Source organism: Delphinus delphis, chromosome 4 (genome assembly GCF_949987515.2).
Source record: "Delphinus delphis chromosome 4, mDelDel1.2, whole genome shotgun sequence".
Lineage (NCBI taxonomy): Eukaryota > Metazoa > Chordata > Mammalia > Artiodactyla > Delphinidae > Delphinus > Delphinus delphis.
Window position 1 is genome coordinate 124,718,621 of NC_082686.1, and position 16,532 is coordinate 124,735,152.

At 37.7% G+C, this 16,532-nt stretch overlaps 1 protein-coding gene across 1 annotated transcript in view; it reads left to right on the forward strand.

Moving 5' to 3' along the window:
- The first annotated feature begins 10,300 nt into the window (after window positions 1–10,300).
- CPB1 (carboxypeptidase B1) overlaps window positions 10,301–16,532 on the forward strand; it is a 39,658-nt gene continuing 33,426 nt past the window's right edge. Inside the window, exons 1-2 of the mRNA XM_060010081.1 lie at window positions 10,301–10,371; window positions 10,480–10,555. Coding sequence (XP_059866064.1) covers window positions 10,301–10,371; window positions 10,480–10,555 — 147 coding nt within the window. The remainder of the gene's footprint in view (window positions 10,372–10,479; window positions 10,556–16,532) is intronic.

Sequence of the window (16,532 nt, forward strand, 5' to 3'; positions counted from 1 at the left end):
CTCTCACTGAAGCACAATCTCACTTCAAAAGAAGATGCACCATTCACTTCAGTCTTGAAACCACCCTCTTTTAAATCACCTAGTGAGCAGCTACACGTTTTTAAGAATTCTATAACTTAGAAATCAGCAAATTACACTGGTTCTTTAGAATTCTAAATAAACAGAATACACCTTTAAAACTTAAAAAAATATGTGTTCAATGTAAAATTAAAAAACATAAATAAGGAAGGATGTCTGGTGCTTACACAGATTTTAACTAACAGCATTAGGTAGGCTGAAGTTCAGAATGTGCTATGGGGAAATGTCAAGGATAACAAACATCGTTTAATTGGATCATGGAGACAAGAATTAACAAGAAATGGGCCCCTCTTCTTTACTTCATTCTGGGGCAGCAGTATCATAACTAAAACAGAAAGAAATTAGAAGTACTCAGCTCCTAGTTGCCCCTGCCCCAGCTTGTCTTCATCTGGAAAGGGTAGAAGGAATCAAGCCCAAGAAATACAGGGAAGAGTGAGAAAGCATCAGTCTGTTTACTGTGGTCACAGGCTCTAGGCCCAGCTGGACTGTGCATGGAACTCAAGTTCCTCTGGGGGACTCGAAGTGCTTGCAGATGTTCAGAAGAAACAAATGCCAAGGAATGTTAAAGAATTCAAGTTACCTCTAGTCAAGAAAAGCCTCCCACACTCAGTAACTGCCACCCTCTTTGTAGGCAACGGCTGCTGTGTTCCAACTTGTCACATCTGAGCTTCTACTCCTCAGGCCATGTTTCAAGGCTTCTTTTGCCCTGGGTACAGTTGTTCCACTTCACCTCACAAAACCGCAGCTGCCTACAAGGCCACCAACCTCTCTGCACTGCTCAGTTCCAGGAAATAATCTATTGGAGCAAGCATCGTTTTCATGCTGGCATGTAAGTACCGCATTGTCGCTGATGTTGTCTCGTGATGTAATGCTCTAATAGGTTCTTATGGATGATGATGGAGCCATAAAAGGCATGACTGACGTCTAATCTAAACATACTACACGTATACCTTCTTCCTGATTTGCCTCTCCATCTGGGTCTACAGTCTTACTGAAGTTCAGAAGCCTTAGCGTGACTTGGAAGCAAGCTAATCCTACCAGTGGAGCAGTGGTTCTCAACAGGACAGGTTTAGCCCTGAGGGAACATTCAGCAAAGTCTGAAGACACTTCTAGTCGTCACAACTCAGAGGGCATAAAGGGGTTACTACCGACATCTAATTGGTAGGGTCCAGGGATGCTGCTAAACAGACTAAAATGCACAGGACAACCCCCAAGCAAAGAATTACCAGACCAAAATTTCTATAATGTTAAGATTAAGAAACCCTGCAGTAGCCTAACGAAATATCATTAATTCCATGACTTTAAGCTCATTTCTCATTTGTCATGTATTTTTGGAGTACAGAGTTACAGTACTTGCCTTCGAAGATTGAACTAGAATACGAAACTGTTCTGCATACCTACCATGCATACATTTAAACCATATTCAGAGATCACCGGCATCAGATAAAATAATGCATGCCGAAAACATTAACTCGTTTTTTTAATTTCCAAAATACATGAAGCTATTAATATGCATAAATCATTAACAATTCATTTAATAAGTGCATGAAAGAGCAAACTCCTGACAGTTTCTATGCATCATTTTCACTTATGAACCTGTCTCTAGACTCTTTCTCATCCCCATTCAAGTCTTACCTGCCTTAAACATAATATCCCCTACCATAACCAGGAAGAATACATGGAGTCCATCTTTCATATCAGCAGATTTGAGCCACACACCTGACCCTGCAGGGCAGGAATGTACATTATATTCTGCATCTGCCTGATGCCATTATGATACTCTCACTGAGGTATTAATATATATAAACATTCCATTTGATGGACAAAATGCTAAGCAGAAATAAGCAAATGAATGAGTTTAAAAATGGGTATGAGTTAGAGAGTGAAAAAGAAAGAAGACTGGGAACAGAAAAAGAGTGAGAGAAAGAGCTTTTCAGAAAAAGGAATCATCAAGGCTTATGCCAGAGATGTTGGGGATAATTACTTCAGCTACATCCTTCTCTCAGCTTCTGAAGCGCTGCCATTGTCCACAGTTTGTGACTTGGTCCTGTATTATTCTTGATCAACTTGTCAGTCTGTCGGTTAGAATTTGCCATCAAACTAAACTTTTACCAGCTGCTACCCTTATGCCCATTGGACTTAAACCAGCCACTCTTTCCCACATTTTATACTCTGAACTAAATTGTGTGTGAAAATTACCTTTTATTGACTTTAGTGAGAGCCTTATACAAACAACTGAGGGCAGATTTCAACTGCCCACTGCCAAAATAGCCCTCTGTCCCATCTGTTGGATGCACATATCATTAAGACTTTTATTAGCCTCGGAAATGGAGAGCTCATTTTATGGTGTTAGCTAAAAATCTACAAAAGTCCTTGAAAAGCAGTTCTTAATGGTCCTGGTAACCACTGCATCTGAGCAGATGCTCTTAAAGAGCCAGACTGGGAACAGATATTGAAAGATAAGAATGCCTCTAAATGATAGCACCAAACTGTAATTTCATGTCTATAAACTCATACTTTACATTAAACTGCTCAAAGAAAATGTACCTATTGTCCTTCCAAAATGGAGACTTTTTATAATTTAAGTTTTGAAAGAAAATAAGAAAAATGCCTCAGAAACATTTGGGAAAACATGATTTCTTAAAGAAACCACTGTGAAGGAAAGACACAGCATAAGAGTCACCATCAGAAGAAATCAAGAACTTTCTTGGAAAAGTTATAAAAGGCTTAACCACGAGGGGCCCAGGGAGAAGTAATGATCTTTTACCAGAAGAGGAGAATAAAATCATGGAAGCCTAATACGGCTTTTTACAGTTCTGCTTACAATTACACGTTAAACAATTTACCCCTTGTGGATGAGTTCCTGAAGCCTGCTGAGATGTGGCACTCAGAGAAACGAGTACATGCTGTTTTTCTTCTGTTGAGGTTTATTTTTATTAAAACAAAAAACTTACAACAACTAAAAAAAAATCATTTTTGCTGAATTTTACTCTTTCTAAGAAGACCGACAGCATGGGTGAACATTTATCCAATGTTTGTAGTAAGTCCAACAATAAAAGACAATGGCTTATACATTCATGCCCAGTCAATGTCCTATGGGCTGGAATTCATAAAATAAAGGCAGCAGATGGCATACCTAAATTTAATTTGCTATTTGACTCATCCTTGTGTTACCACTCTGAAATGCAGACAGTGAATGTTTATCTAACACTGTTAGAAAACACAAGACCATGCTTTGAGCAAGTTTATCATGTAATCTGATGCTGGATCATCAATCCTGAGAATGAAAACAGTAGCCATCCACAGAGGCACTCTCTTCAGATTAAGAGGGACCAATATCAAGAGTAATTAACAGTATTATCAACAGCCAATACTCCATGTATCAGGGATGGCATTTCATACAGTGTGGAATCACTTCTCATGACAGTAAAGCAATACCAGAGACCATCAAGAAGAACGTGCTTTGATTCTGCTGTTCTAATTTGAAATTAAAGAGGATATTTTTGTGTGTTTCGGCCTTATCTCCCAACGTTCCATTAATGTTATTGCTTTTCCTTATGGGTTCTTCTCTTGAATACTGTGCTACTGTCTTTGATTGCCCATTAGTATGTATACATCAGACCAATATTCTAGACCACCACACTCTAAAATGAATACTTTTTGAGACTTACGTTACTGCTTCTGGCAGCTGTCAAAATAATTCCTGCTGACATCATGTTTAACAGACTTGCCTCCCAGTCAGATCAATGCTGGGGAGCAGCATGCAGTGCTACAAAATTAGGTCATTAATTGTGAAGCAAGCTCACCCCTGCTTGCATTTGGAGACCAAAAAACTCTGAAGTTAAAAAAAAAAAAACTGAACAATCCAAGATTCTGGAATCTTCTTTTAAATCTCAATAAAGGTGTCAATTTAGCTATTTAATTCTCAGAGTTCTTCGGAAGAATTTTATTATTTAAAAGTATGGTGATATAATACCTAGTCCTCCAAAGGGACCTGAAAACATTCCAACATTAAAATATACACCACTCCTAAAGGGTGAAAATCCAAGTGCTAACACCCATTGTACTGACCATCTTTCTGAGCACTCAAATGTTAACTTTTTCAAACAACTACAGAAGAATCTGTTGTTAACCTGTTACTCTCAAGTGTCAACCTGAGTGGGCGTCATAGTATTTGGCTATAAAATTACCTCATAATAATATAAAAGAAACACAAGAGTCTCAATGACTTAGAACCTGGGAAGAGAAAAAAACCAATCTGGTAGTTAGAACCAGATTGCCAAATGACAGCATCAGCTGCATTATCTGTGTGCCTGGAGGCTTCCCTTCCAAACTAATTTTAAGAATAAATTGAAATTGAACTGGAGCCATGCAAAGTAGAACACAGACCTTTTTGAAGATTCGTATCAGGTAAAGAGTAAACAGGTTGTCAGAGAATATTGACATTTTCTTTTCAGAATTGATTTTATGCTTTTATTTTTCTACCCATATGGCATTTTATATTATTAACATTTATTTATTAAAACACTGCCCTTTCCTCAAAAGGTTTTAAGGAGTTTGAATGTTCTGTTACAGCATTTTAAGATAAAAATAGCTCGCCATTATCTTACAAACTAGAATAAAACAAATATTTCTATTTGAATTAAAGGTGGAAATGTACACCTTCTTACAAGTTTGTTTCCAAAGCTGTTAAGATGGAAATAAAAAAAGGTCATTTGTTAATTTAAAAATTCAAAATACCTCGAATCTTTCCCTAAAATCTATCATCCAATACACAAATCAAAGATCAAAATATTAAGATGGTCTATAAGAATTAACAAAGATAAATGTTTTGTAGATCCAAAAACAGGTTGATTTATTTGGCATCATTCCAATTTACCTCCCTACTCTTCTGTCCTGATTAATTGCCCTCAGCAAGGAGCTGTAACCTAGTTATGCTGTTTTCTTAATTCCTATTGATGGGGTGTTGATATAAGGATAAAACAAGAACCAACAGCCTTTTAACTAACCCATTCTTCATAAGTTAATCAATCGTAACTTGTCCATTTTAATTATGTCCCAAATTCCTAATAGAGATATGCTTGCAGTTTCCAAATATTTGCATGATTAAAGATGTTTTCCTTGTTTCAATAAGGAACCTCAAATTGATGAGTCAGGTGGCAAGATTTATGGGATGAAGTTGTCCTGTTTATCTCCCAGCTTTCAAAAATACTGGTCTGCAATTCAGTAACAAAACAACATTCCCACCAGAGATATGCAGACTATGCCCATTAATGATGATGACATGTTTAAAAAAATACATGCATGTACCAAAAGCAGTAGATGCCAGAGAGAAAAGCCTCCAAGAAAATGTTTACTAGCCTCCCTCTTCACATCCATAAAAAGGCAGTCTATCTGAATATTAAATATAATTACACAAAGCTAACAGGCCATTGGTACACCTGGATAACATTTTCAGGTCGTTTTTGCCCTCCTTGGAGGCATACCACAGGCATACCTCCTTGGAGGCATACCACATCAATCAGTTATACCACTCAAATTACATGGAAATTCTGGCTGCCTCACAAACAACTGGACAGTTCAGTTATGATAAAACGTGAGCAGAATTTTCATTGCATTGACTGACAATCAGTTATTTTGACTGGATGCAAACAGAAACAAAAGCTAACTTTTTTCAAAAAGTTAAATGAAATGCAAAAAAGTTAAAAAAAATGCAAACAGAAACAAAAGCTAACTTTTTTCAAAACGTGAGCAGAATTTTCATTGCATTGACTGACAATCAGTTATTTTGACTGGATGCAAACAGAAACAAAAGCTAACTTTTTTCAAAAATAACTTCCCATTTAGGAACTTCCCTCTTCTATCACCTAAAATCCTATCATGTTTTAAACATCAGAATTGAAGTAATAATGTTCCTCTTTCATAGTAAATGGTCTAGCAACTGATGATAGAATATGATGGTGATGACGACAACAATGATGATGATACTGGGTTTCTGAGAGAATAATTTTTATATAAAATGTTTCCTATTCAATATCCAATAGACACAAATATATGTATAAAGTAACTGAACTCCTCCAAGTCATTAGAACTGTTTTCTCTGACTTAACAGAAATTGCACATTCCCTGATTTATCTCTCTTCCCTTGAATCATCTGGTCCTTTAACAGTAAAGTGCCCTCTATTTACTTCTCACCCATCAGTTCTAGGTAGCACTCAAGTTGAGAGAATGGTTTGCCCAGAATCATCAATTGACCCAATTGTTAAACCCACACTCTACAAAAAATAAGAAAGATGTCAAGAAAACTACTTCCTTAAAATTTGTGTCTAACCACTAATATACCTGGCACAGCAGGGCTTGAAGAGCAGAAATCAAGCCCTTTTCATATCTGAACACTCAGAGTCACTTTGAGTCACTCCTCCCAGGAGGGGTGATCAGTACTTGCCCCTCCTGAGAGGAGGAGTGACTTATCTGCCTAGTGAAACTTGGGAGAGCCTGACATCCATGACAACATCATCCTGGAGGCAGGGTACTGTTTAGAAACATAGAGAGTGCAGGTCCATCTCTCCTTCTCTTGGACCTGTCTATCCTTCAGTGAAGCTTTATTTATACAGCTCCAAAAACAAGTTATACTTCAGTATCATAAATCATATAATTAAATGTAATCAAATGTAACTATATATACATTTGTATATATTCACTGAACTTCCATCTAAACAGTATAACTTATAATCCAAGGTAGGTGTTCAAAACATGCCTGTAAACATTCTTCTGAATATATTCTTAGTATTTTACAATCACACCGATAGCACTTAGCCCACTGAACTTAACACTGAAGTCACAATAAACTTTTTGGCCTTGAACAAAACAGACCAAGAATCCACAAGTTAATGTCATTCCCTTTGTTAACTCAGTCTAGAGTTTCCCAAAATGTGTTCCCAAAATCACTGGTCCTAAGTGATGCTTTTGAGGAAAACGTTCCACAACCAAACACAATGATCTAGCAATAGTCCTAAACCTTCTAATTTAGCTGGACTTAACCAACCTGGCACTCTACTGTGAGATAAGTTTGGGAAATGCTGTATCAGAGCCCCTTTTTGATAATTTACGATACATATTAACAACTCTAAAAAGCCCTACACTAAATGAGTTTGTTTACTTTAGTTTAAAGCAAACATGTTTGACCTTAGAACCCTTTCCTATTTAACACCATGGAATATGCTTGGGGAAGTGCTCTTCCAGAAAGTGAGACATCACATAGGATGAATCATAACTCCATGGGGCAGTTTACAGCCTCTCCCAAATCTCATGCTGTTACATGAAACACAAACAGACACAAAGGTGCCTCCTGGCTTATTAATCACCAAAGCTGTGCATAAAAAAGAAGAATTTAAATATATAAACATGAGATGGGAAGCAGCAATTTTCATATCTATGAAAAATTATTGCAACTAACAAAAACAAATGTTAATTACTAACAGAAAATCCTAATTGCCCTCCACTTGGATTCACAAAGCACCAATTGAAATAAATTCTCTAGCATGTTTACCATCCCAAGTACGATACCACAAGTCATCCACAAATGATTATGTCATTCTTTTTTTTAGCCATCCAGATCCGAACCCCTACTCTAAGTTGTCACACATGACAGAGTTGCTCTAGACTCCCTTCTTTCAGGCGATGGTGGAGTTTATACAATAGCTAATATTTCCTGTTGTAACTGTATTGTTGTCACAGTGGAACAGTCAATACTGAAATTTAAGAAAAAAGCTACCTGACTTTCTAAAGCAGACACTGATGTTTTATGGAATTTCTTCAGCTGGTTAGATCTGGTACCCTAGGGGAGGCATGGCTGAGGTCAATACTGCAGATTAGTTTCCTCATACTGTTGGGAGTCCTGTTGATATTAACCTTAATTAAATGCCATATTAGGCAAATTGAATGGATTTGGTCCCAGTCCCTCTCAGTCAGATTAGTAAGAGTGACCAACAGAGTAGCACACTCACGGAAAAATTCACCAGAAGTCAAGAGTGTATAGAAAGAGGTAGGAACTGTTGAGAGACAAGTCTTCATGGATCCCTCTGTTTCTGCATGTCTTGGGACAGCTTTTATCTTGGACTATCTTTTCAAAGATGTTTGTACAGCAAACAACTTGAAAGACAGAAATGACATCCCCCTCCAGGGCAAAGGAAAGTTCTGTTTGCCATTCAGGATATTAAAGCTAATGTCTCCTCTGGGGTAAAAGTTGGGCAGATTGGCTAGCAGCTCCCTTATAAGATTGAGAGGTTCCTAAACTTGGTATACCTCAATTGTGACACAAACCTTTGCACCCAGCATCTACCTGGGCCCACCTCCACATCATCCTCATAGGACTGGGGAGTAAAAGGACTGAAACAAACATAAAGCTTATGCTGTCTGCTGTGCTTGCATAATAAAGTCCTTCAATTTTGATCCAGGAGTTTTGTCTTCTGCCAGCATCTATGAAACTGTGGCTGGATAACGTTTTATCTTGTATGTAGGATAGTATCTCAGACCCTTCACACTTTTTGACAAAGACCCAGATTAATGTACAGAGATAACAGGCTTATAATTTGGCAGACTCAAAAGTATAATTATATCAATTCTCCCCAAACTGACCTATAGATCAGTGCAACACCAATCAAAATTCCAGCAGGATTTTTCTATTTTCATAGAAATTGACAAGTGGACACTGAAATATATATGGAAATGTAAAGTACTTAGAGTAGCCAAAGCAATCTTGGAAAAGAAGCTGAAGGATTTATATACTCTCTGACCTTAAGACTTACTATATAGTAATTAAGACATTGTGAAAGTTGTATGAAATTAGAGAAATAGATCAATGGAACGCAATATGAAATCCAGAAATTACCCCGCATATATACGGCCAAATGAATTTGACACAGACATCGACTGTAATTCAATGGGGAAAGAAAAGCCTTCTCAACCAATAGTACTGGATCTACTGGATACCCATGTTTTTTTAAATGTGTTGATCCGTAACTTACATTGTGCATAATGACCTAAACTACAAAGCTCCCATAAGAAAACATAGGCAAATATGTTTGAGGCCTTGGGATAGTCAAAGACTTCTTGGGAAAAAATGTAAAAGACCCAAGTTATAAAAGAAAAATAATAAAAAGGCAAACAAGTAACTTCTTTTAAAAGGCAAAAGACTTCAATAGATGCTTCACAAAAGAGGACTTACAAATGGCCAAAGAATTCATTACAAGATGTTTAATGTCATTGGCATCAGGGAAATATGAATTAAAACCACAGTTAGATACCACTGCACACTCACTAAAATTACCAAAATTAAAGACTATAACACCAACATGTTAGGGAGAATGCAGAGCAACTGGATACTGGGGGAAACTTAAAATGATACAACAACTGTGGAAAAATGTTTGGCAGAATCTTAATAGTGTGAAACCCTCCTACATTATTATTTAGCAATTCCATTCTTATATTGACCTCCCTCCAAAATGAAAACATGTATCTACAAAAGGTCTTGTATACAAGGTTTATTGCAGCTTTATTCATGATGACACAAAACTGGAAACAATCAGATATCCACCAACAGGAAAATAAACTGGGGTATACAATAGAATACCACTCGTTAATAAAAAGGAACAAACCAATAATACAAACAAAACACTAATAAATCTCAAAAGTGTTATCTGGAATGAATGAAGCCAGACACAAAGAACTATATACCATATGACCTCATTTATATGAAGTTTTAGTACAGACAAAATTAACACATGCAGCTAGAAATGGGAATGGTGGTTGCCTGAGGGGAGTACAGAAATAGACTGGAGAGATGCTCAAAGGAACTTCTTAGGCTGATGAAAATGTTCTACACCTTGACTGGGATGTCAAATTCTACAGACTTTGTTCTATATAATTCTCAAATCAAAAAACTGTTAAAGGCTATAAAATAGATTTTATTTAAAACTCCTTTACCTCCAGACTATTCTAGGTCTGACATCCAAATCAGACAGGCTGAACTTCAGATTATTTGCTGTTTCCACAGGTGTTAAGAGAGATATACTCGCAGACTTTACGCAGCTACCAGGGCAACAATGCCAGGAAAACCTTTAATCAAGACTTGATAGTGCCTATTTGCAATCCGGAGAAGTAAACAAAGAACACCCCAATTATAAAAGCAGGTGAAACCCACCAAAAGACCTAATCAGGCACAATGCTGGCGTTCTTGATTCTCGTGACTGTGACCCTAGCCTCTGCTCACAATTCTGGTGAGCACTTTGAAGGGTAAGTGACTGACACCTTAAATGAGAAGCACTTCTTTGCTAGCCAAAAAATTTGAACACATTACCCAATTTTAAATTTTCTCTCCTTCTTCTGTATTTCACCATTCAGGGAGAAGGTGTTCCGTGTCAGTGTTGAAAATGAAAATGACATCAACTTACTCCGTGAGTTGGCCAGCACCAGGCAGGTAAATAACAATTCTATGCTATAGGGTTTCCTTCACACTTATTTTAAAATCTTAGATTACACTATGATTCCATCAAAGGAAGAATGACATGAAATATTAACTATAGCGCTTTTGTAGCAAGAAATAAAAACTTGAAAAACATTTAGTGCCCCCATGCCTTCTTTTTCTGCCTAAATTAGATTGCCATAAGCCCTATTATAAATCCAGGGTAACTTTTAAACAGCTTCCAGAGCATGACAACTGAATGAGCTGAAACTGTTGCAAAGGTCATAGAACATTTAATGTACAGTAACTTCCCTTCTAAGGCAAAAGAGAAAAATGATGAGCTTGGATATTACAGAAAAACTGGGCTTTTGTCCAACTTGATATTCATTTCCACATCCCATGTATCATCTGTTCTCTTTGATTTTCTTTCATTCCAAATCAAACAGCTTGAGTTTTCATGACCTTGATTCAGGCCCTCTTAATGATATGGCATGAAGGAGGTAAAGAAGGTAAAAAGCCAGGAGTGATTTTCATATTTTACTTTCAAGAAACCAAAATCTCTAGGCTACTTTATTTTAAAAAATTCACTGTATATGGGATGAAAACTGACAGTTTTAATTTTATATATATAGTGTGTCAGGAAGCTATTGCTGACCACAATAGTTTACTTGATCTAATGCTATCTTTTCATGAATACAGAAACCAAAATATTCTACTAGCTCCTAAGTATCTATCTATCCATCCAACCATCTATCTTTCTATAGTTATCTTTTTAGCTTTTAAGGTGTGGAGGAAAAAAGAAGGTAAAGAGTGTCATAATCTGAAACAAATTCAGAAGGTTAGAATTGAAAGATAATATAAAGTCATCTACTGCAGCCTTCCACTCAAATTTGAACTTCCTCAGTGGAAACAGCATCCCTGGTTACTAGCCCTGATAAAAACTGTTTGAGTATTTCCAAGAATAGTAGGAATACTGCTTTTTCAAGGTAGCAAATTTGCCTTACAAATCTTTTTTTTTTTTTTTTTGGCGGTACGCGGGCCTCTCACTGTTGTGGCCTCTCCCGTTGCGGAGCACAGGCTCCAGACATGCAGGCTCAGCGGCCATGGCTCACGGGCCCAGCCGCTCCACGGCATGTGGGATCTTCCTGGACCGGGGCACAAACCCGTGTCCCCTGCATTGGCAGGCGGACTCTCAACCACTGCGCCACCAGGGAAGCCCTTACAAATGATTTTAATCGTTATACTGAGCTGAAAGCTACCTTCTCTATCTTTGACCCATTGGACCTAGCTGAGTCAAATACTGTCTCACTTCTAAGATTTATCTTTTCCAGGCCTTCCATCATTTCTCTTAGCACTGGTTTACAGACACTTGATCATTCTGGTCACCTCTGAATATAGCTCAATCTTTCTGTCTATATTTCTTTTTTAAAATGCAGCTCTCAGAATTGACAATGGACCTCCAGGTGTGCTCTGATTAATACATACTGTAGGACCATTGCCTGCTTTCATTTGTAAAGCAGACACTTATTAATGGGGCCTAAGATTCTTTTTAGCACCTTGAACAGTTAGAATGCTCTTAGCTTACAGAACACCTATTGCCGATCAAAACTATTAGGCTATTTTTTTCTCACATGAATCACCCTCAAGCAAGGTATTCTTCCTTCTATACTTGCCTAATTGATTTTTTAACCTAAATGCAGGATTTTAGATTTACCCTGTTAAAAATTATCTTGATAGCATATTGAGACAGTTTTAAAAATTAACTCACTCATCCAAATAATTCTTTGCCCTAAGTTTGTATCACCAGCAAGTTTGATAAACATGCCTTCTTGACTTTTATCTTTGTCACTGATAAAGGAAAAACATTAAGTAAGTCAGGGGTCAGCACAGAATTAGAGGCACCCTTCATGGTTCGTTCATTTAATACCTATTTATCATGAGGCTCCAATATGCCAGACACAGTGTTAAGTAAGCACTGAAAGTGGTTCATTAACCAACTCTCCTTGGATGAGTTTGCTCTACTACCCAAGTTACTGTGGTGTTACCTACAGCTAACACTGTGCTTTCCAGCTTGTAAAGAAGAATATAAATGCACAGACTTGGTCAAAAGCTTTGCTAAGATCCAGATTCAGCATCCTATCAGGCTAGTGGTCTCTTTCAAGGATAACATGAAGTTAATTGGGCTTGACTTATTTTTTTTTTTTTCTTTTTTTTGGCTTGACTTATTCTTGCTTTAAACCGTGCTGGCTCCCAAGGATCATGGTTTCCTTTTCTGAATATTCACAGTCCATCTGCTTCCAGTTTACTTTGCCAGTATCCATGCCAGGCCCCTGGAGCTCCCGCTCCTGGTATTCACGTGTCTTCCTGTTCACGAAATCCAAGACATGCCCCCTCCACTCCTCAGTGATCCCTTCAAGCTCTGATTCCTCCAAGATTGCTGAGAAAGTTCTGCAATCACATCCTCAGTATTTTTTTAGTTACCTAAAATTCAGCATTTTCTGGTGGCCAAGAGCAGAGAATCCGGACTCAGACTTCCTGGGTTCGATTCCTGGCTCTACCACTTGCTAGCTGGACCTTGGATGCCTCTCCGGGTCTCAACTTTCTCATTTGTCAAATAAGGAGAATAAGAGCATTTACCTTACAGGATTGTTGTGAGATTTAAAAGAATTAATATAAGTACTCAGAAAGAACTTACACAGTAAAAACTATGTAAGCGTTTGTTATCATTACTGTCATTAGATCCAGGATTTTGAATGCAATTTACATTACCAGACTAATCCCCTCTCTGCTTATCTATCCTGGGCCTCAATGTTCTCTTTCCAAAGAAGGTTTTTCTGCTAAAATCATAATATTTGAAAATTTCTTTACTTATGGTAATTTCATCTCTCAGTAGAAGTAGAAAAAACAAGAGATAGTATAAAACTCCTTAGAAAAGACAAAAGCCAAACAAGAGGTCAATCTGGCTACTTCCTCTCTTCCAGCTGCAAACATACTTTAGCTCCAAGCAGTGAGACTGCGTGTTTCTTCTTTATTCATTTTATTTCCAACATGATTGAAAAAGAGATTTTTAATCGACAGATGAACGGATAAAGAAGGTGTGGCACATATATACAACGGAATATTACTCAGCCATAAAAAGAAACGAAATTGAGTTATTTGTAGTGAGGTGGATGGACTTAGAGTCTGTCATACAGAGTGAAGTAAGTCAGAAAGAGAAAAACAAATACCGTATGCTAACACATATATATGGAATTTAAAAAAAAAATGGTTCTGAAGAACTTAGGGGCAAGACAGGAATAAAGACGTAGAGGTGGAGAATGGACTTGAGGACACGGGGAGGGGGAAAGATAAGCTGGGACGAAGTGAGAGAGTGGCGTGGACTAATATATACTACCAAATATAAAATAGATAGCTAGTGGGAAGCAGCCGCATAGCACAGGGAGATCAGCTCGGTGCTTTGTGACCACCTAGAGGGGTGGGATAGGGAGGGTGGGAGGGAGATGCAAGAGGGAGGACATATGGGGATATATGTACACATATAGCTGATTCACTTTGTTATAAAGCAGAAACTAACACAACATTGTAAAGCAATTATACTCCAATAAAGATGTTAAAAAAAAAAAGGAAGTTTTACTCTCCTTAGCAATCTTGCAAGTGCAGCATATTCTGGACTGTAGCCTTCCTGATAAGATCATTACAAGGGCATCTAGTCTTTGTATTCATCCTTGGCCGTGTGTCCTTCCTCCCTGCTTTTGAACATGTCCTTTTAAAAGTTGAATGTATTGGAGAGACCTGTGACCACAATGGACTCTAGCAGCCTCCCTCTTTCCATATGTAATTGTATAGGAAGGGTTTCATTTTTATCTCCTTGTTCCTTTATTGGAGACATTCCCCACAAAACCTATTCTCTTTTCGCAGTACTTTCTTGAACTCTGTTTCTGTAGTTTCAGGTGCATGCCCAAGGTAACTTGGTTACAGTCTTCCAATGTTCCCAACACTTCCATTATGATTGTAAGCTTCTCCCTGCTGTCTGGAACTAGGCCTAGAGTAGAAGTCATTTCCTCTTCCAACAAGAAAGGAAAATTCCATCAAGATAAAGGAAGAGTCTATCATATGCTCAACTCATAGTCAAACGTAACGTGAAGAAACAAATTTGTGTAAATTTGTGAAGAACCAAAATTCCCCAACACAAATATTTATTCTTTTATGAATCCTTCTTTTTCCCAAAAGAATTTAAGGTGAATACACTACTTGCTTTTGTGCTGGTTTTGTAATATATTTTAGGAAAGACTCTTTAAATATTAGCCAGCTTGCTGATTAAGTTGACATTCCCACAGTGGTATCACTTAAAGATATTCCTTTATCTTCCAACAAATGGTTGTCACTCAGGTTCCTGGATTTATAATTTTATAACCTTAGTTTTATAACTCCTTTACATATAATAATTCAATTCCCCATATCTCATATCACATATTTTACTCCACTTCCATATTTTAAACATAGATCTCATTCACAAAGTGTTGGTAATTACCAAAATTTATATTTATCTCCCTGTACCAATATTTTAAGTTCATTATTTGTGACCATACTTAATGCATTGTAAACATCTATAAGGCTATAATGTTGCTCCTGATTTTTGGCTCCGTTTCTCCTAAGAACTGGGGACTAACTCCAGGTTACTAAGTCTGCATCATATTTGCCGGACTCCATAGTGTTGGATGTTGGTATGTTTGCTGACCAATTTTCTCCTTGTCAAAGGAGAGTTTTTACAGGACCTCAGGTTAGGTCTGCAAGTCTTCTGTCAAACATGCTTATGAGATTTCTCTACCCCATTTAAAAATATATATATATATATTCTTAAATGGGGTTGAGAAATTACATATATATATATTTCTCCCAATATTTGGCAGAACCAGGACAAACGTTTGTACAAGAGGTTAGACGATTAGGGAAGGCAACTTTCAACTTAATATCAGAAGGAAAACCATCAAAAGGCAATTAGGCTGTTCTGAAGCAGTACTAGATATACTCAGGATTGTATCAGAACCATCACCAAGGATATTGTGCAGGTATTTGTCACTCTAAGTGGGAAGCTACCATCTTAATGTAGGTTCTTCCAGAGCAGGCCCTTAGACAAAGATTCAAGGGCAAAGATTTCATTTGGAAAGTACAGGGAGCCTGGGTAGACAAGTGAGGAGTGATACAAAGAAGGGAGGGCAGCAAACAAAAGGGGCACTATTAAGCCAGCTATCACAGAGGATGACTAGAGCTTAATCCTACAGAGAAATTCCAGGAAAGGGTGCAAACCACAGGCATCAAAATTATCCCACCTGAGAAATGACAGATTTGGAATATTTAGACATCAACTTGCTAGGGTCATTGGTTAAGCACTTCTCTGGAAAGAGTTATTTCTTTGGCACCTCCTGCCTGCTGCGAGCTGTTAGGCTTTTTCCAGTTTGGGGGAGTTTTCAAGCACAGAGATGCACATCTTGGCAGTGGGGAGTCTCCTGAGCACGCTAAAAGGCTCCAGTGTTAAGTATGAGTGGGGCGCTGTCAAGTTGCCTACAGATGCTTGGAGGACTTTATGTGCTTTACCAATTCTAAACCTCTGTGTCTGTAATAAAGATACACCTCCCTCTCCCATCCCACCGTGGAATGACAGGCATTTATTAAGAACACAAATTCAGAGTTAACTTTTAAAAATATGCTTTCTCCTATAATGTGCTTGTCTTCATGGCCCTTCTCTTTACAATGCTGGCTAACTAGAATTCATCACCAGCCCTTGCTTTCTCTGTCTTTATCATGATAAGCCTTTATACTTCCTCCACTCCTTTTTTTTTTTTTAATATTTATCTATTTATTTATTTGGCTGTGTTGGGTCTTAGTTGCAGCACGCAGGATCTTCGCTGTGTTCACGGGCTCTTCATTGCAGCGTGCAGGCTTCTCTGTAGCTGAGGCATGCGGGCTTCTAGAGCATGCAGGTTTAGTTGCT